At 43.8% G+C, this 20,232-nt stretch overlaps 1 protein-coding gene across 1 annotated transcript in view; it reads right to left on the reverse strand.

Annotated features, from left to right (window-relative positions):
- Positions 1 to 487: 487 nt before the first annotated feature.
- Positions 488 to 20,232, reverse strand: part of CCDC158 (coiled-coil domain containing 158) — a 67,302-nt gene continuing 47,557 nt past the window's right edge. Inside the window, exons 18-22 of the mRNA XM_044278079.1 lie at positions 8,042 to 8,160; positions 6,748 to 6,815; positions 4,561 to 4,716; positions 1,776 to 1,877; positions 488 to 798 (exon numbers count right to left, since the gene is read on the reverse strand). Of these exons, the coding sequence (XP_044134014.1) occupies positions 752 to 798; positions 1,776 to 1,877; positions 4,561 to 4,716; positions 6,748 to 6,815; positions 8,042 to 8,160 (492 nt within the window). The 3' untranslated portion in view covers positions 488 to 751. The remainder of the gene's footprint in view (positions 799 to 1,775; positions 1,878 to 4,560; positions 4,717 to 6,747; positions 6,816 to 8,041; positions 8,161 to 20,232) is intronic.

Consider the following 20,232-nt stretch of genomic DNA (forward strand, 5'->3'; position numbering starts at 1 on the left):
GGGAAGGCCATAGAGAATTCCTTGAGTTCCCAAAGCTTGGCTAGATCTGCTTTTGAGCAGTACGGTGGTGTATTTTGGGATGCCCAGAGGCACAGAAGATATGATATACATGAGTGGATCTCTGGAGTCTGTAATACCATTGTGGAAAGCAGTTATTGCAGTATTTATATCTGTAGTGGAGGAGATGGGACTCCAGAACCTTGGAGCCTATAGACTATCATAAGTAACAAAAGTACCATTATCAGGAGTTCAGATCGGTGATAAGTAAGGTTTCAAAGCCAAACTGTTAAAGTGTTTGAACTTACACTTATCAAAAATAAAAAACATGAAAATATTGTCATACTGTATAATGAGAGCTATGAGGAAACAATGCAAGAAAAACATATCTATAAAGAGATTTATATATAAAAATAAATATTTCTACAAAAATAGTATTCTGGCTCCATAAAATCATAGTATTCCATCATGCAATGAAAAGAATCCCATGCTGAGTCCACAGGTCCTAGGTTGCTGTGTAACTTCATCCCATGTAAAGTATCTCCATAAGACTCCTTTTTACGTGTGGGAACTTCAGCACCAGCATGTTATCACTGATGTCTCAAGCTCTAAAAGCGGGCTAATGGAACTAGGCTGATGTTTCCAAGCACCGGTCTACATCTATTAGTTAAATATTTAAGAATATGTTAAACATAATTCATTCTAAAAAAAAAATGCGTATTCAGTAGATTGCTTTTCATCCATGTATCCATAGTCACAGGAAACTTTTTTCATCTGCTGTCCCAAAGATCGAAGACATTTCTAAAATAGAAAAAAATGAAACGTTCTTTTCAAATTCGGTCATGTTGCATTTCTCAATGTGTTATCAGTGCATTTTCTAATTACAAGAAATCTTCTGCTCTTATGAGTGCAGTGATTTTATTTGTGATCATATCAGTGCTTCGCATGTTCATTAACATTTACATTATGGCATGAACTGGTCATTGGATATTATTTGTAGAAAAATAACTAAATGTACTTATGCAACTGAAAGCATACTGTACTTTCCATCTTCTGAAAGTGGGAAAGAGGGACATGCTCAAATGCCACGTGTACACGATTCTCCTATAATTAGGCCAGCTACTGTGCCACCATAAATGTCACCAGAGTGAACTGAAATGTCAGCCAGAGGATCTTAATAAAGGTCTCAGCCAAAAATGGTTCCACAGCAGCTATAGACTCCCTGAGTTACTCCTGCATAGTCCATGCAATGCAGCTGCTCTTCCTCTCTCTCCTAAACTTTTCTGCTTTGGATAAATTCTATAATATGCATTTTCAGAGTTTGTGTCTACTGGTATTAAACACTTCTCAGTAGGCTTCTCAGGGATTAATGAGCAATGTGGATGTACTAGGAGAAATATGTAGCACTCTGTGGCTAGCCACTCTATGGGGACACTGTGGTACATGAAATACTAAGCTGTGCACATTAGGACGAAACTTATAATGCACACCACATGTTTATGCCCCTCTGAAACTGCACATGGCAAACCATAAGACAAAGGCACTCATCCTCCAACACTCTAGGCTTGAAACATAAATCAGGCAACGGTTTTAAGTCACTGATGCAACGTCATACTAGATGAGGAGGACTGTTAAATACTCTGGTTCAGTCATACCTAAACAGGTGGGAATTTTGAGAAACTAGTGGACAGATACTTTATGAGCATTTAGAATGTACATGCACAGTATTTATCTACTACATTATCTTGTCTTTCGTGTTTTAGAAAAATATAAATTACCTTTATTCTTCATCTGTAGATCATTGGCAATGGTTTGCAGGCATTCTAATCTGTTCTGCAGATTTTGGTAAGTATTGCTGACAAAACCAGAAATCGGTTCACCTGAATAAAAAAAATTATAATAAAGTAACTTCCTGAGTTAACATGTTCCTGTATTGAACAAAAGACACACCTCTTTATCATTGAATTCAGGTATGTCATTCAGTCCTATTTTTAGTAAAATGTGGCACTCGTGTCCTGTTAATCAGGTGCTCTAGTTGTGGGGTCCAAACCCCGTAGAGGACAATAAATAAAATAAACGTAGGCACTCCTTGAGATTTGTTTGAAGTATTGTGCTGATTTTTATTTCGTTTGCATATGCAAGGCAACTTTATCGTGTACATGTGACGTTTCTGGCCTGCTCGGACATTTTTCAAACACTAGTTGCCATTGGAAGAAAAGAGAAAATAGTGATTTGAGGAAGGTGAATTCACACCACGTAGTCTCCTACATGGTGTGAATTCACCTTTCTTAAATCACTATTCTCTCTTTTCTTCCCATGGCAACTAGTGTTTATACATCTATTGCCACAGATGTATAAAATCCAGCACCTAGCCATGCATTTAGCCTTTACAAACATTTGTGAAAGAATTGTCCCTTCTAAAGGGCTCACTGTATTCATCCGTAGGTAATAAGATTCCATCATTGCAACAAGTCAGTATGTGAAATGTTTTCCTTACTAGATATTCCTGGATCCTCTGTGATTGGTATTATTGCAAAGTGGAAGCATTTAGGAACCACAGAAACTCAATCAGAAAGTGTCAGACCTTGATCAGGGGTGCCAATTGCTGACTAGGATAGTGCATAAAATTTGCCAACAATCTGCTGACTCAATTGAGGAGATCCGAGCCTCCTCTTGTATTAACATCAGTCCAAAAGAACTGTGCATCGGGGGCTTCATGGGATAGGTTTCCATGGACGATCCGCTCCATCACCAAGCACTATGCCAAACATCGGAGAGACTGGTGTATAGCACACCGCCACTGGAGCAGTTGAAACATGTTCTGTTAAATGACAGATCAAGCTAGTCTATCTGGGGGTTCGTCTAGGCCCCTTAGTTTCAGTGAAGAAAAATCCTAATGCTTCAGCTTACAATTACATTTTAGACATTTGTAGAGTCCCGATCTTAACCCCATCAAACACTTTTGCGATAAACTAGAAAGGATAGCCAAGCTTTATTGTCCAACATCAGTATTTGATCTCACAAATGCAATTTTTTATAATAGGGGAAAAAATTCCCATAGGAATGGTCAAAATCTTAAAAAAAAAATTCCCAGAAAAGTGGGAGCTGTTTTACCTGCAAAGGGGGGACTCAATATTAATGCCTATGGATTTAGAAAGGCAGGTCAATAGCTGCTGTAGGCATACTGTGAAGCTGCCCCAATAGTTTTGTCCTTTAGTGTAAGTCATTGTGACATATTAAAGGTTTTGATCAAGTGGGGTCTGAGTGCTGTGATTACAAAAATCAGGAGATAGAAGAACTCATACAGAGCACCTTCTCTCCTTGCTGCTGAAAGATGGAGATGGCATAATAGACTTTCTATTGAGCCCGTCTTCAGCAGGGAGGAGAGACAGCAATTTGTATGAGCAATTCTGTTTCAGTGATCGGCGGAGGTCTCAGCTCTTAGACCCAACCGATCAAAACCAATGATACGTCACCATGACATATCAAACGTTTTTTTAAAAGTACAGGTACACTTTAAGTTGGTCATACACCTTCAATAGCTGTCGGCCAACAGCTATTTTTAACAACCCCTCCCAAACACAAGCATGCTTAGTTTGGGCAAGCATTAATTTGTTCTCAATGGGAAAAGAAGAGTAAACCATTGCCAAACACATCTGGCTGCTATTTATCGTAGAGCAATGGATTGGCATCTTGAAATTAAACATGCCCAATTCTTTTTCGCATCTGCTGAATGAACATTTACCATGTATCTAATATACTTTACATGGTTGGCCAGTCCCGTACAACAAAAGAATAGCTAAGTGCTACCCTTGTTTAGGTTTGGGGGACTCCGCTTTTATTTCTGCAAAAAAAAAAAGTGCTCTGCTGCGACTGGACCGCGGCACAGCCAGGGAGAGGGAGACTCCCACTGAGAGACCTTGGCATCTCCTCCTCCCTGTACCGATGCTCAGTATTAACATACTAGACTTCAGGGGGGCACATCAGCGCTTGCGAGGGGTATTTAAAAAAAAAGAACAAGGATGGCAGCATCAATAGAGGGTACCCCGCAAGTAAAGGTACTTAATTAAACAAAAACATTTCCATGAAAGATCTTCTTTAACATTGAAGTATATGTAAAGTGAATCCAAATAGATGCCTTTCCATTGGCAACTGTTTGTATATGTTTTTTGGGTAGCGGATGATAGAAATTTGATGTGAACCTAGCTTCAGCCAATGATTGGCTGAGCTAGCTTTCCTTGTGTTGTAAGATAAGACCAGGTAGTAGAGATAAGCAGGAACGTAGGCATCATCAGAGAGGGAGTGGCGGGGGATCTTTGAGGTATCGGTTGTTTTATTTTTTTAACCCACTCTGGATTCTCTGCCACCCCTTTACCACCTGTGTTCTGTGCGGAATTTACTGCGTCAAGCTTATTCATAGGTTTAGTCTTCCTTTAACCTCTTGTCTCCAAGTAGTCATATGCATTGAGCTGCTGACATTATACATGTGTACTTAATAAAGTGGCCACATAGTGTATGAGATAAAATGGAATGAAAGAGCAACATTGCTGAGGAAGAACATACCAAGAACTAATTTATGATCATTATTTGGGCTGTCAAACATCCCACTGATATCCTTATCATTAGCTGGTGCAGTTAGCAGGCAGTGGACTGGAGACTTAGGTTTAGCTTCTTCTTTATAGGTGGGTTTCTTGGGAGAAGAGGCATAGCATGGTTTCACTGTAAAAAGAAACAAAATATAACAAGTAGCACAAAGCAGTACACCTGAAGGTTTCTAATAGGACAAGTCTATCACAAAATAACTGGAAGAGTCCACAACAGTGGACATGCAACTGCTGACATTCTGATCCAGCAATCCAGCTTCCTTGTGGCCTCCAAATGCCTATGAAAAACCAATATTCTTTATATAGAGAGATTGGATAATGTGACTAAAATACACTATAGCCATGTTTTTCTTCAGTGCTGGGCAGTGTGGGACAATATTTGAAATGGCCCATATGGGTTAATACTTTGTGGACTTAAAGGGTTTTCCCTCATTACAAACACTTATCCCCTATCCACAGAACAGGGGAAAAATGTCTGATCAGGACGATCCAACCACTGGTGACCCCGCTGATCACGAGAATGGAGGCCCTATATTCACTTGTCAGTCACACACATGCGCTGCTCCATTCAACTCTCTGGGACTACAGGAGAAAGCTACCGTATTTTTCGCCCCATAAGACGCACTTTCCTCCCCCCAAAAGTGTGGGGGGGGGGAAATGCCCCTGCATCTTACAGGGCGAATGCTTCCGTTTTACATCGCAGCCTGTGATGTATGAGCGGGGAGAGAGAAGGGGCTGGAGTCCGGAACTTGGGGCGGGGCCCAGTGCAGTTATTGTACTCTTACACCGGGCCCCGCCGCAGTATTTCTAAACATTAATCCTTAACCTGTTAGTAAGTTTAATTAAAGCTGCGCTCTCCCCTGTTCCCCTGTATCAGTACTGTACTTACTAACAAGCTTCCAAAGCAGGCAGAGTGGACGGCAGCAGTAACGTCACTCACTGATGTCGCGCGCCTGCTCCTCCCACTTTGCAGACGGAGCAGGCGCGCGACGTCAGTGAGTGACGTTACTGCTGCCATCCGCTCTGCCTGCTATGGAAGCTTGTTAGTAAGTACAGTACTGATACAGGGGAACAAGGGAGAGCGCAGCTTTAGTTAAACTTATTAACAGGTTAAGGATTCAAATTTATAAATACTGCGGTGAGCAGAGGGCAGGTGTATTAGGGGACACTGTTACGAGGAGGATCTGTGGATGACACATATATAGCAGTGTCATCCACAGATCCCCCATAACAGTGCCATCCACAGATCCCCCACCCCATAGCAGTGCCATCCACAGATGCCCCTCCCCATAACAGTGCCATCCACAAATGCCCCTCCCCATAACAGTGCCATCCACAGATCCCCCATAAAAGTGCCATCCACAGATTCCCCATAAGAGTGCCATCCACAGATCGCCCACATGACAGTGCGTCATCCACAGATCCCACATAATAGTGTCATGCAAAGACCACCATTAGTTCAAAGCCACACCTTTTGGTTAAATTTTTTTCTTTCTTATTTTCCTCCTCAAAAACCTAGGTGCGTCTTATAGGGCGAAAAATACGGTAAGTGCTTGTACTTGGCTATAATGGGACAACCCCTTTAAGTGATTTTCTGAATTGTATAGGCAGTTATTATATGTACTAGTTTTATATTTAGTATGTATTTTATGGAAAGTAAGATTAAATTGTGTGATTATAATTTGTGTCAATAAAATTAGTGCTTGACACTGGTATTCTGAAATACTTTGCGGATTTCTTTATTTACGTGTAACATTCAAAGAATTGGATGCCTGCTTGTATGATGGTGATGTGGACATGACTTGCTTCGATGATAGGTTTACACCATTTTTTTTATTCTCCCCATAATATGTGTTACTATAGAACAGGGATGAGCAACCTTTGGCACTCCAGCTGCTGTGAAACTACAACTCCTAGCATGCAAACATGCTCGGCTGTTCTTCTAACTCCCTTAGAGGTGAATGGAGCATTCTGGGAGTTGTAGTTTCAGAACAGCTGGAGTGCCCTGTTATAGACGATGTCAAATGACAGATTATGACTAATATTGATGGTAAAGATAGAAATCCAGAAATGGAGAAATCGTTTTTAAAACATATAAAATCATATTGTTGATATACACTTTCAGAACCTGTGTTTCTAAACTCACCAGGGTCAACGACTGACAGAGTGCTGTCTATGTCCTCCAGTTCTGCTATGTACAAAGGTACTGGCTCCCTGAAATCAGAAATTGTGGCATCAACCAGCGGTTCAGCTTTTCTTTTTCAGAGATTACATTGGATATGTTGGGATATATACAGAATAGTCATACACTGATGCAGAAGAAATTTTGGACAACGTGTCAATTGATAAACATCAATTTGAATAAAAGATACTAAACTGGATCAATACAGAATCGGATTCAATCTGTTGTCTTCACATGTGCCAGTATGTACCAATATTGTGCCAAACGGAATGCATGCATCTTTACTGCGAATTACAATGGTTATTCAATCCTGTGTATATCTGTACAGTAACTTCTATAAGACCTCTGTATCAGAAAAATGCAGTGATGCATAGTTAAAGAGGACCTTTCACTAGAATAAAACTTCTAAAGTAACTATACAGGCATGTAGAGCGGCGCCCAGGGATCTCCCTGCACTTACTGTTATACCTGGGCGCCGCTCCGTTCTCCCGTTATAACCTCCGGTATCTTTACAGTTAGGCTCCACCCAGGGGAACCTGCCGTCGGCTCATTCTCCCATGCTGTAGAGCTGGCCAATCACAGCGCTCAGCTCATAGCCTGAGAGAGAAAAAAGCCTCTCAGGCTATGAGCTGAGCGCTGTGATTGGCCAGCGCTGCAGCATGGGAGAAGGAGGCGCAGGCAGGTTCCCCTGGGTGGAGCCTAACTGTGAAGATACCGGAGGCAATAACGGGAGAACGGAGCGGCGCCCAGGGATAGTTTTATTCTGGTGAAAGGTCCTCTTTAAGCAGTTAACTATTCCCAGTTAATTTGCAGCCTTAGGGCTGATGCACACACAGGTACCAGCTCCATTGGGCACCATATATATCGAGGTACTCTCCTCTAAGGAAGAATACCTTTTCTATATATTGGGTCTGACTGAGCATGCCACATTTATTTGAGGCATATCGAGGTACAGTAAAGACCTCACACACTTCTATGGCAGCCATAATATTATTCTGTACAAGATGGAGCTGTAATATAACCATATATATGGGCTCTAAGAATGAGGTCACATCTGTATTTAATAAATCATTAGATGTTGACCTCATAAAGGACATTTATAAAATAATAAAATACTTGGCTACCAAAAAGAAAAAGCAGAAGAAAATATACTTGCACGCTATATAAAACAGTGAATTCGTATGAGGCTCTGAGAATAACTTCATGCAATATATAGAAGAAAGGATTCAATTTCATCCTGAAAGTTATTGACCCTTACTTGGAAACATGGTCTGATATACAGTAGGCGCTCTTTCTCAGTTTCAAAGCTGTCTCATCTTTACAGGGCGATAAACTGTCAGGAAGATGTACATCTTCTAGAGGCTTTTCCACATTATCCTTAACAGATGGTAGAAACATTAAAGCACGTTTTACAATCTGGAGAGGAGAACTTAGCTGAACAAAGTAATTCAGTCTGAACACAAAATAACATATTCATTGAAATACAACCAAAGAGGAGGAACATATTTTACATTTCTGTTCCCACAAACGCCCAATGTCCAACACCGCTGTAGTCATCAAAAGGGTGTCAACGAAGGGGAAGTCAGGTCTTTCCAAATGGGGTGGAATTGAAAAACAAAACGCAATTCCGCCACAGTTTTATGGGTATCGTTTTTACAGTGCTCCCTATGCATGCAGTAAAACTGACCTGTTAGGCTACTTTCACACTTGCGGCAGTGTGATCCAGCGGGCGGTTCCATCGTCGGAATTGCCCACCGGATCCGCAGATTTGGATGTGACTGAAAGCATTTGTGAGACGGATCCGGATCCGTCTCACAAATGCATTGCAAGAACGGATCCGTCTCTCCGCTTGTCATGCGGACAGACGGGTCCGTCTTGTATTCCTATACGGTTTTATTCCTATGGGGAAAAATGCTGGATCCGGCACTAATACATTCCTATGGGGAAAAATGCCGGATCAGGCAACTCTTTTTTTTCGCGGGAGATTAAAACCGTAGCATGCTGTGGTTTTATCTTTTGCCTGATCATTAAAAAAGACTGAACTGAAGACATCCTGATGCACCCTGAACGGATTACTCTCCATTCAGAATGCATGGGGATATGCCTAAACAGTTCTTTTCCGGTATTGAGCCCCTGTGACGGAACTCAGTGCCGGAAAAGAAAAACGCAAGTGTGACAGTACCCTTAGCCTCATTCTCTGGATTAGTACGATTACAAAGATACCACATTTATATAGTTTTAATACTGTCAAAACTATACTGGTGTTTTAATACTTTTTAAAAGATAAATAAAAACTTATAAAAAATATATATATTTCTTTATTTGCATCACCATATTTTTATATTTACTTCTGCAGAGTTCTGTGAGGGTTCATTTTTGGCGGGACAATCTGAAGTTTTTATTGATACCGTGCAGTATGTATGGAGTGCACATGACTATTTGATCACTTTTTATTGATATTTTTTTCGGAGGTGAAGGGACAAAAAAATGGCGAATTGGCCATTTTGATTTTTTTTCAGCTACAGTGGTCAACATACAGGATATATACATTTTTGTATTTTAATAGCGCTCCTGAGGAAAGCTGGCTCAGATGCCTTGGTCACAATTTAACATGGAATCTGAGTGTTTAAATGTTTGAAATTGTCATTATTGTTAATCACTGACATTGCCTCCAGGTGTCTGCTTAAAACAGCAAAAACCCGGAGGCTATGTCACCCACTCCACTCTGGAACAGGCACCAACTTTTTTTTTTTTTAACAAATCTCTTTTTATTAAGATTTTACAAGTTACATACACAATTACATTAAGATCAATGATGCCATATAAGCTTCAAAATGTCACAATACATAACAAGTAGACACAGGAGAGGAGGAGGGGGGAGAAGGGAAGGAGTCTGGAGAAGGGAGGGGTAGTTAAAGGCACATAGATGCGGATACTGGGTGTATTGACACCTTCAGCTTATTGTTCTGCATAGAATACACTTACATCTTATAAGATTAAGTATACAATCAAAAGAATGGACAATAGATGTCCACCCGGGAATAATAGGACATGCTCAAGCGTATCCCTTATAGTGATCAATATGCCCAACCACCTTCCGGAGGTGGTAAACATTCATTATAACAATAAACAATAACAATTAAAAGTGTCAAGCGGCCATGGACAATTCTTCCTTCAGAACATAAGAGAAAAGAGCAAGAGGAATTGAAGCTGAGTGGTTGAGATATTACATTAAATACTTCAGTAAATAGATCGTTTTCCTTACCGTGGAAGGTAGCCATAGTAGGACTGACTGAGGTGAAAGCTTAATGGAAGATTTACAGATCTCATTCGTCTTTTGTTCTACCTGACTCCAATAGGAGCGCAAGACAGGGCAAGACCACATAATGTGGCCCAAGGTGCCTTTATATTTTTTACATCTCCAACACGTGTCTGAATGGGTGAGTCCCATTGTACCAATGTGTCATGGTTTAACAGGCGCCATCTTTAAAGACTATAGGGCAGCCACTAGGAAATGTGCAGTACAGCTGTGAAGTACAAACCAATGTAAACAGTGAAGAAGCTGCAGTGGTTGCATAAGCACCACAGCCTCTTCAAACAGTTGATCATTGGGGGTGCTGAGAGTCAGACCCCCTACCAATCTAATAGTGGTAGTCTATCCCAAGAATGGGTTATCAGTGTGAAAAACATGGATAACTTCTTTAAAAGGCTTCAGAACGGTATTGATATTATACTGCTTTTGTTATTTTAGTCAGGTTGAAGTACTACAATTTGTACAAAATATCTACTATGGTAAATTAAGGGTTTTTCTATAGCACTAGCAACAGTTGAGCATGCTACTGTTTTCTCATGTTACAGGCTGGAATTGGATAAATGACTGTTTCAGAGAGAGGCTTATTGTACATGGAATTATAGAGAAAAGAAGCAGAAATTACATTCTCAGTTACCATTAGGTAGTACAACCCCTGTTTTTGTTTTTATGTTACTACGTTACACATGGACAAAGTGGTGTAAATCTTCTTGTCATACTCCATGTCACATGTGGACTAAGCCAGTTTCCAATAATTCTTTTTAGATTCACATAACCCTGTTCCCGTGACATAGTTAAAGGTCAACCTTTTCCACACAAATGTCAAACATTTGGAACATGGAAAATATAGTGATATAACTATAAAAAGATTTCAAATCTGAAAAGTTTGTACAACACTGTATATATACAGTGGCATTCAAAAGTTTGGAGCACCCCTGGTCAAAATGACTGCTACGGTGAACAGTATTTTAAGCAAAAACAGTTTTTATTTTAATCTTTTACATTTTCAAAATGACAAAAAGGGTCTGAAGCAAAAGTTTGGGCACCCCTTTTGGCAAATATTACAGCTTAAAAACGCTTTTTTTTTTCATTGTAACATAATAACATAGTACTTAAGACCAAAAAACGACATTTGTCCATCCAGTTCGGCCTGTCATCCTGCAAGTTTATCCAGAGGAAGGCAAAAAACAAACAAACTGTGAGGTAGAAGCCAATTTTCCTAACCAAGAGTAGTTTGTTTGAAGGTTTTTCATCCATTCTTCCTTGTAAAAGTCTTTCAGTTCTGTGAGATTCCTGGCTCGTCTTGCATGCACTGCTGTTTTGAGGTTTATCTACAGATTTTCATCGATGTTTAGATCAGGGGACTGTGAGGGATATGTTAAAACCTTCAGCTTGCGCCATTTGAGGTAGTCTATTGTGAATTTTGAGGTGTGTTTAGGATAATTATCCATTTGTAGAACCCATTCTCTTTTCAACTTCAACCTTTTACAGTTGGTGTTGTGTTTGCTTCCAGAATTTGCTGGATTTTCATTGAATCCATTCATTCCTTTACCTGTGAAATTTCTCCTGTGCCATTGGCTGCAACATAACTCCAAAGCATGATTGATCCACCCCGATGCCTAATGGTTGGAGAAGTGTTCTTTTCATGAAATGCTGTGCCCTTTTTTCTCTAAACATACCTTTGTTCATTGTGGACAAAGAATTATATTTTAACCTCATCAGTCCACAGGACTTGTTTCCAAAATGCATCAGGCAGGTTTAGATGTTCTTTTGCAAACTTCTGATGATTAATTTTTTTGTGAGGATGCAGGAGAGATTTTCTTCAGATGACTCTTCCATAAAGGCCATATTTGTGTAGGGGTTGCTGAACAGTAGAAAAATGTACCACAACTCCAGTGTCTGCTAAATCATCCTGAAAGTCTTTTGCAGTCATACCGGGGTCCTGATTTGTCTTTCTAGCAATTCTTTGAGCAGCTGTCTTTGAAATTTTTCTTGGTCTTCTAGACCTTCTCTTGACCTCCACTGTTCCTGTTTACTGCCATTTCTTGATTAACTTTCAAACTGAGGAAATGGCAACCTGAAAATACTTTGCTATCTTCTTATAGCCTTCTCCTGCTTTGTGGGCCTCAACCATTTTCAGAGTGTTAGGCAGCTGCTTAGAGGAACTCATGGATGCTGTTTTTTGGGACAAGGTTATAGGAGTTTGGGTATATATAAAACTTTGAAATTTGCATCACCTGGCATTTCCTAACAATGATTGTGAACAAGCCTTCACCCTAACAGGCTATTTAAGGTCTGAGGCCTCAGTCAAAGTTATCACTCAAATCTCCTTGGATTTCCATACTTTTGTTCCTTTCCTTTTTTCACTCTAAAATTGTACAAAACCAAAATAATCGTTAATTTCTAACGATAATTTGTTTTCCCTTAGTCCTAACAGCAGCACAGATGGGGTTAACTGCCCCTGTGGACTGGTAGGACCGGCGGAATTTTAATGAGCCCAAGAACCAATAAGCAATCTTCAGCTCCCTGAAAGGGAGGAGATCACCCCCCAGCCCACCGTGTTTTTAACAAGTATGATGTATTTTAAGGAGGGATATTTGTGTGCTGCTGTTAGGACTAAGGGAAAACAAATTATCGTTAGAAATTAACGATTCCCTTACGTCCTACCAGCAGCACAGATGGGGAGATAGCAAGATAAAACCCCTAGGGAGGGTCCTCATGCCTGGCAGAACTAAGAACTGTCTGCCCAAAAGCCGAAAACTCTGCCATCCTAGCATCTATCCTATAATGGGAGATGAAGGTTGACCCAGAGCTCCAGGAGGCCGCCTTACAGATCAACTCTAAGGGGAGAAGGCTTCTTTCCGCAACCGAGGTGGAGACCGCCCTAGTAGAATGGGCTCTCACAAACTCGGGAGGATCTAAGGTTTGGGAGACAAAGGCTTCCCTAATGGCCTCCTTGATCCAGCGACTAATGGTGGCTTTAGACGCTTTACGGCCTTTAGACTTACCGGCAAACAGGATAAGGAGATTCTCATCTATCCTGAACTCTCTGGATCTATCCACATAGATCTGGAGGCATCTAGAAATATCCAGCGGATCTCTAGCTGGAGTATCAGAGGAGGAGGTTGAAAACAAAACCGGTAAAGAGATTACCTGGTTGATGTTCTGAAAGGTAGACACCTTAGGTCTGAAGTATGGTAAAAACTTCAGAAGCACTCTGTCCTGTAAGAAAATAGTGTATGGATGAATTGCAGAGAAAGCCTGCAATTCAGAGACTCTTTTGGCTGAGGCTATAGCCAGAAGAAAGGCCAACTTTAAAGTTAAATATTTGAAATCTACCTCCTCCAAAGGCTCGAAGGGGGAAGATGCTAGCCCCCTGAGCACTACTGAAAGATCCCACTGAGGAATGGGTTTCAGTATAGTAGGCTTTAGTCTCTCTGCTCCCTTCAGGAAGCGTTTGATGAGTGGGTCCCGGGAATATGGCCTGTTGAGACAGGCCGAGATGGCACAAATTTGTACCTTCAAGGTAGCTGGAGATAGGCCTCTGTCTAGTCCATCTTGAAGGAATTGTAGTATCGCAGGAAGGGGCGGATCTGCCGACGCCACTTGTTTGGAATCACACCATGCCACGAAGATTCTCATGATCCTAGAGTAGGCCTTCTTTGTAGACTCTGCTCGGGAATGCGACAAAGTTCTCAGGACCGACTCGGAAAGCCCTTCTATGTTGGGAAGGGACTGATCAACCTCCAGGCTGTCAGGTTGAACCTGTGCAGATCTGGGCAGAGGTGAGTGTCCCACGACACCAGGGTCTGCTCCGGGGGGAGTCTCCAATATTGTCCCCGACTCATCTGAATGAGCTGGGTAAACCAGGATCTTCTGGGCCAAAACGGTATGATGGCTATTACCGAGGCCTGATCCTGACGGATTTTCATCAATACCCTCGGTATCATGGAAAACGGAGGGAAGATGTAAGCCAGCCTGAACCTCCACGGTATCGACAGAGCATCTATCGCCAGGGGGTTGTCTTCCCTGTACAGGGAACAGAACCTCAGCACCTTGGCATTGAACCTGGTTGCCATGAGGTCCACCTCTGGCATACCCCAACTGTGAACTAGCTGCCTGAAGACCTCCGGATGCAGAGACCACTCCATGGTCGGTAATCCTCGACTTAAGCGGTCCGCTATCATATTGAGGGAACCTCGAATATGAACGGCAGATAAATGGGAAAGGTTCAACTCTGCCTACCGAAGGATCACCCCGATCTCTGATAGAAGAGGTAATGACCTTGTGCCTCCCTGCTTGTTTATATATAGAACCGCAGTCATATTGTCTGACTGGACTTTCACCGCTTTGCCCCGAATCTGAGGGGCGAAGTGAAGGAGGGCTAGCCGGATAGCTCGCATCTCGCGAAGATTGGAGGAAAGATGCCGCTCCAGGGGGGACCAGGATCCCTTCACTGGGGATCCGTCCAGGTGAGCGCCCCAGCCTACAAGGGACGCGTCTGTAGTCAATATGACCCAACTTGGTTGGGTCATAGACTTCCCTGCTGGCAGACGAAACCACCATCTGAGGGAATTCCGGGTTTGACCGGACAGGGAGCACAGGGAATCCAGCCCCGCAGGGCTGCCGTTCCATAAGTGTAAGACCTCCGACTGAAGAGGACGGAGGTGCCATAGCGCCCAAGGGACTGCGTCCGCAGCCGCTGACATGAGCCCCAGCATCTTCATGAGAGTCCGGATGGAGACTCGACGAGGGACATAAAGGACCTTTGCCAGGTCCTGAATCCGCGCTTTCCTTTCTTGAGTCAACCGGAGGGACATCTCCACAGAGTCGACCACGAATCCTAAATAATGGATTGAAGGCGATGGGCTCACATTCGACTTCTGCCAGTTGATAATCCAGCCTAGGCGGAGAAGAAAGGAGATTGCGACCTGAAGATGGTGGGTAAGGATCGGAACTGAAGAAGCTATGAAAAGCCAATCGTCCAGATAAGGAATAATAGTCAGACCTTGGAGTCTCAATGCTGCCACCACCGATACCACCACCTTGGTGAAGATAAGGGGGGCAGAAGAGATTCCGAAGGGGAGCGCGGTGAACTGAAAGTGCCTGCGAACCCCTGAAATCTGGACCGCGATCCTGAGAAATTTCCGGAAAGCGGAATGGATCGGAATATGAAGATATGCATCTTTGAGGTCCAGAGTAGCCATGACATCCCCAAGGTTGAGGATATGGGCGACTGACCTTATGGTTTCCATGCAAAACCTCGTCTTCCTTATAAATCGATTGAGAAATCTCAAGTCGATGATAATCCGGAGGTCTCCCGTCTTCTTGGGAACCAGGAACACTGGTGAGTAAATGCCTAGGCCTCTCTCCCCTGCCGGCACCTCCTCTAGGGCTCCCTTGGAGATATAGTCCCGGATGTAAGATTCCAGGACCACTTGTTTGGCCGGCCCGAAGTTTCGTGTGGCGACGAATCTCTCTGGGGGGAGAGAGAGAAAGTCTACCCGGTACCCGACGGAGACTAAGTCCAGAACCCAAGGGTCTGCGATCAACTGACTCCAAGAGTCTTTGAAATGGGAGAGACGGCCCCCCACGGGAGTTTGGGGGAGTGGTACGGGAAAGTCTAGAGGAGACACAGCAGGGACAGCAGGGCTTATCCAAGAGCCTCGAAGAGGCCCATAGTCAGGAGGGTTTTGCCTCCTTGGTGGGTTTACGGGAGCGCCTCGAATATTTACGAGACGGTCCCCCCCAATCTCTGCACCTAGACTGCTGCCCCCCTTCGCGTTTCTTTTCCTGTCTGGGGCGTCCCCGAAAGGGCTGCTGGGGGAGGCTCGTCCCCTTTTTGTCGGAGAGCCCCTCCATTATCTTGTCCAATTCGGACCCGAACCCCACAGAGGTTGAATTTGGACGCGTTGTCCGCGATCCAGGGTTTCAGCCAAAGTGGTCTGCGGGCAGCCGAAACTAAGGCCATAGTTTTGGCGGCCAGCTTCAGCTGCATCTGGGTGGAGTCAACTAGGAAGTCCATAGCCAGGTTGGCTGATTTGAAGGCTGCCAGGATATCATCCCTGGATACGCTCTGGTCCACGTCTGTCTGGATCTGGTTGAGCCTAGAGCGTAAATAGGTGGCTACTTCAGTGGCCGCAATTGAAGTTGATGCGGAGGCAGCGGCCGCCGCATAACTCCTCCTAAGGGTGCACTCTGCCCTCCGATCTAGAGGGTCCTGCAGACTAGACCCATCGTCTGCGGGGACTAGAGTGCGCCGGGACAACTTGGCTATAGCCATGTCCACCTTGGGAACGGAACCCCACGATTCCACCAAGGGTTTAGCCATCGGGTACATGAGTTTAAACTTTCTGGTGAGAACTGGACCTTTCTCAGGCTTGCGCCATTCTGTGCGCATCACAGAGAGAAGGGTCTCATCCGCTCTGAAGACACGCTGTGTCCGTACGGCGGGATCGGAGGACTCCCCAATGTCAACATCCTGGTCCCCCGACCTGATGGACTTAAGTAACTTCTGCGTCTTTTCTGGAGGGAAAAAGCAAGAAGTAATTTCTTCTTCCTCAGAAGAAGACCCCACCGAACAGGGGGTAGGTCTTTCGACTGGTGCGACTGGAGCGACCACATCCATGGGAGTCTGAGAGGGTGCTGGTAACCTCTCATTAAGTAAACGCACCACTCCCTTAATGGAATCATCCACGTATGTCTTCGTCCACTGAAACATTTCCTGCATCGTGGGTTCCGTGGATGCCGTGCGACAACTCTCACACCTAGAATAGGGACAGCCGTCGTCTAAGGGCGTGTTGCAATCAAAACACGCCAAATGCTTCCTCTTGGCCCCAGTCTTTCGCTGATCCGGATCCCTGGGGGAAGCCATAGTCTGTAATTAGAAAGAAAAGACAGGTCATAACACCTACAAAAAATTGGAGGTGGAGAAACAAGACCTTAAGGGGGCCCACCAGCACTAGAAGAAAAATAGAGCTGCAGAAGAGGAACACACAAACCCACGTCAAGCAATACTACTAAGGATATCACAAGGCACAGGGAACTCTGGAGCTAGCTTGTCAAAGCGATGCAACCAGAGCACTGAATGACAGGCTCTGGGCGCTTAAAAGGAGAAAGCCCCGCCCCCTGGGCGGGTCCCAGATCGTAAATAGCCCAGACATATAAGAGAGCCAATACTGGCTCAGCGTGCTGTAGGTAGCTCCCCTGGTTCATCCGGATCCCAGGATGTATAGAAGGGAGCAACTTTAAGCAAGGAGGTGAGGATAAAACCTCAGATCGCGCTGCGAAGAAACCGGAAGTGACATAGCGCACCAAGTGCGCGTCACTTCCGGAAGATGGCGGCGCCCATAGCGCCGCATGCATGTGGCGATGGGAAGGAGCGGAGACACCAGAAGAAACAGAAAGGAGAGGGGAGGGGGACACCCCACTCCCCGACGGTCCCCAGGTACAAAAAAATCGCCGCAATCAGCCTAAAATAAAGGCAAAGAGAGCAAAAAAACGGGGCGATCCTATAGAAAGAAAGGAGCCCTTGATACTCTCAGCTCCCTGAAAGGGAGCGATACGCCAGTCCAACCTGTCCAGAGGACAGAAAAAAACACGGTGGGCTGGGGGGTGATCTCCTCCCTTTCAGGGAGCTGAAGATCGCTTATTGGTTCTTGGGCTCATTAAAATTCCGCCGGTCCTACCAGTCCACAGGGGCAGTTAACCCCATCTGTGCTGCTGGTAGGACGTAAGGGAATACACGGATATTGCTTAAAATGTTGAAAAGTGTGTTTTATCTTTAACTTTATTCCTTTTGAAGATCATTTCATCTTAAACTTGCTTAAGTGTTCACAGTAACAGTGTTAGGTCTGCAGTTCGTGCCCACCACTCTCCTGCTGTCCCTTGTGGGCCAGACACCACACCACTCACCATGCCATCCGGTGTCCTCTACATCTTACAGCCTCTATCATCTTGCCTACTTTGCTCTTAGGGGGCGCACACTCCTGTCTCGTCTTTTAAAGGGCCATTGCTCACGCTTACTAAACCTTCCCCAGCCAATGACTGAAAGTCCCAGGGTATTTAAGGCATCCTCTCCAAGCAGAGGGTGCCTGAGCTTAAAGGTCCCATGTAACCAGCATGGTGTTGGAAGTGCTTCTGCTACTTCTTGTGATTTACCTTTGTTACCCAGCCTGTGTTCCCATCTGTGTTCCTGCCGTGCACCCATCTAGCTTGTGTGCTCCTTACTAGGCTTGAGTGAATTGCGCTTCGGATCATAGATCCAAAGTTGATTTGTTCAAAAACATTTAAAATGCTGTTTCCGTACAGCATTAAAATATATTAGCTCCGTGGAGGAAAACTTTGTTTCGCCCAAAATTGCGCGAGACTTCGGTAAATAACTTCCGTATTCCTATTTGCTTATTTAAAAACATTTTAAAATAGGAATCTGAAGTGGGCTTTGGTACTGAGGTACCAGCCAGTACCGAAGCCAACCTTGGATTCCTATTTTAAAATGTTTTTAAGTAAGCAGATAGGAATGCCAAAGCTTTTTACCGAAGTCTCACACAACTTCGGGCGAGATACGTTTTTCCTCCACAGAGCCAATACATTTTAATTCTGTACGGAAACAGCATTTCAAACAATGTTTCTGAATGAACCGACTTCGGATCTAGGATCTGAAGCTCGATTCGCACAAGGCTACTCCTGACCTCACAGTTCTGTTTCAGTTTGTGTCCCTGTCTGTGCTAAAGCCTTGGTTCCTGTCTGCCTTGTGTCTGCATCCACCACTACCCCACCCGCATGCTCTCCTAGTGCCTTTTGTTCAGTGTTGCCAAATAGCTGCAGTTCCAGTATCAGTGAATGCCAAATACACTGGGACTATCCCAAGAGGTAGCCGTCTGGTTGCTCCCCTGACGTGAAGTCCAGATCCCTGTGCATGGGTTAAAGGGTGAGTACCAGAGGAGTGCTGCAATAATGTCCTTAGGGTTTAGCCCAAAGCCAAACCAGTTAGTTGGCACAGTGGTTCCGCAATAATTTTTACCAGGGGTGCCCAAATATTTGCATGCCTATACATTATATATATATATATATATATATATATATATATAGTAGGAAGGCGCAAGGGTCCGTCGTTGACGGAAGGTATGTGTCACAGAGGTTCCTGGCCTCGGTGAAGTAAGAGCTGGTATTTTCAGGTGTCAGAGGCAGCCAATGCTGATTGACACTTTACTATTTTAGTATGGCTGTATAGCTGATCCGCAACGGCTCTTACTGAGAGTAGTCAAAGTACTGGGTGGGTGACTATTCCCCACTTTCCAGACCGGGACTTGACTGGCCTATAAAAAACCCAGCCGGCAGTGTCAGCTGGAAGTGATTAGCTCTCTCTGACAGAGGAGCTCTGGCAATCGTGGGTGTGGAAACTGAGCTCGGTGCTGGGCTGGAAAGCTGAGACCTGTGTGTTAGGAGTGTAGGCCATCTACAGTAAATCCTGCATTTGGACTGCTGGAGGCAGAACCGCAGACAAGGTGACTTTTTTTATGCGCAAACTTTCTACTCGGTGTGAACAAACCACAGCCAACCTTGCAAAGAGTGTTTTTATTTGACCCTATGTGTGAATAATCACGGACATTTGAATTGCGAACTTGTACTTTGCCTCTGTACCGCACCCGCTTATCCCAACTACCAGAGTGAATCCCCACAATATATATATATATATATATATATATGTATATATTGCTTGTCATGTTATATGTTTGTATAACGGTGCTTGAAAGTCCGCGATCCTTTTGGAATTTCTTTTATGTAATTGCATAAATTTGACCTAAAACTACATTACATTTTCACACAAGTCCTAAAAGTAAGGATTAACAAATCAAACAAATGAGTCAAAAAATATTACACTTGGTCTTTTATTTATTGAGGAAATGGATCCAATATCACAAGCCTGTGGCTTGTCCAGGTGATCTTTAACAAACTGCAGATGGGCACTAATGTTCTTTTTGGAGAGGAGTGGCTTTTTTCTTGCATTCCTGCCAAGCACACCATTGCTGTTTAGTGTCTTCCTGATGAACTCATGAATAGGGATGAGCGAACTCGAACTGTATAGTTCGGGTTCATACCGAATTTTGGGGTGTCCGCGACACGGACCCGAACCTGGA

This window comes from Bufo gargarizans, chromosome 1, assembly GCF_014858855.1.
Source record: "Bufo gargarizans isolate SCDJY-AF-19 chromosome 1, ASM1485885v1, whole genome shotgun sequence".
Taxonomy (NCBI): domain Eukaryota; kingdom Metazoa; phylum Chordata; class Amphibia; order Anura; family Bufonidae; genus Bufo; species Bufo gargarizans.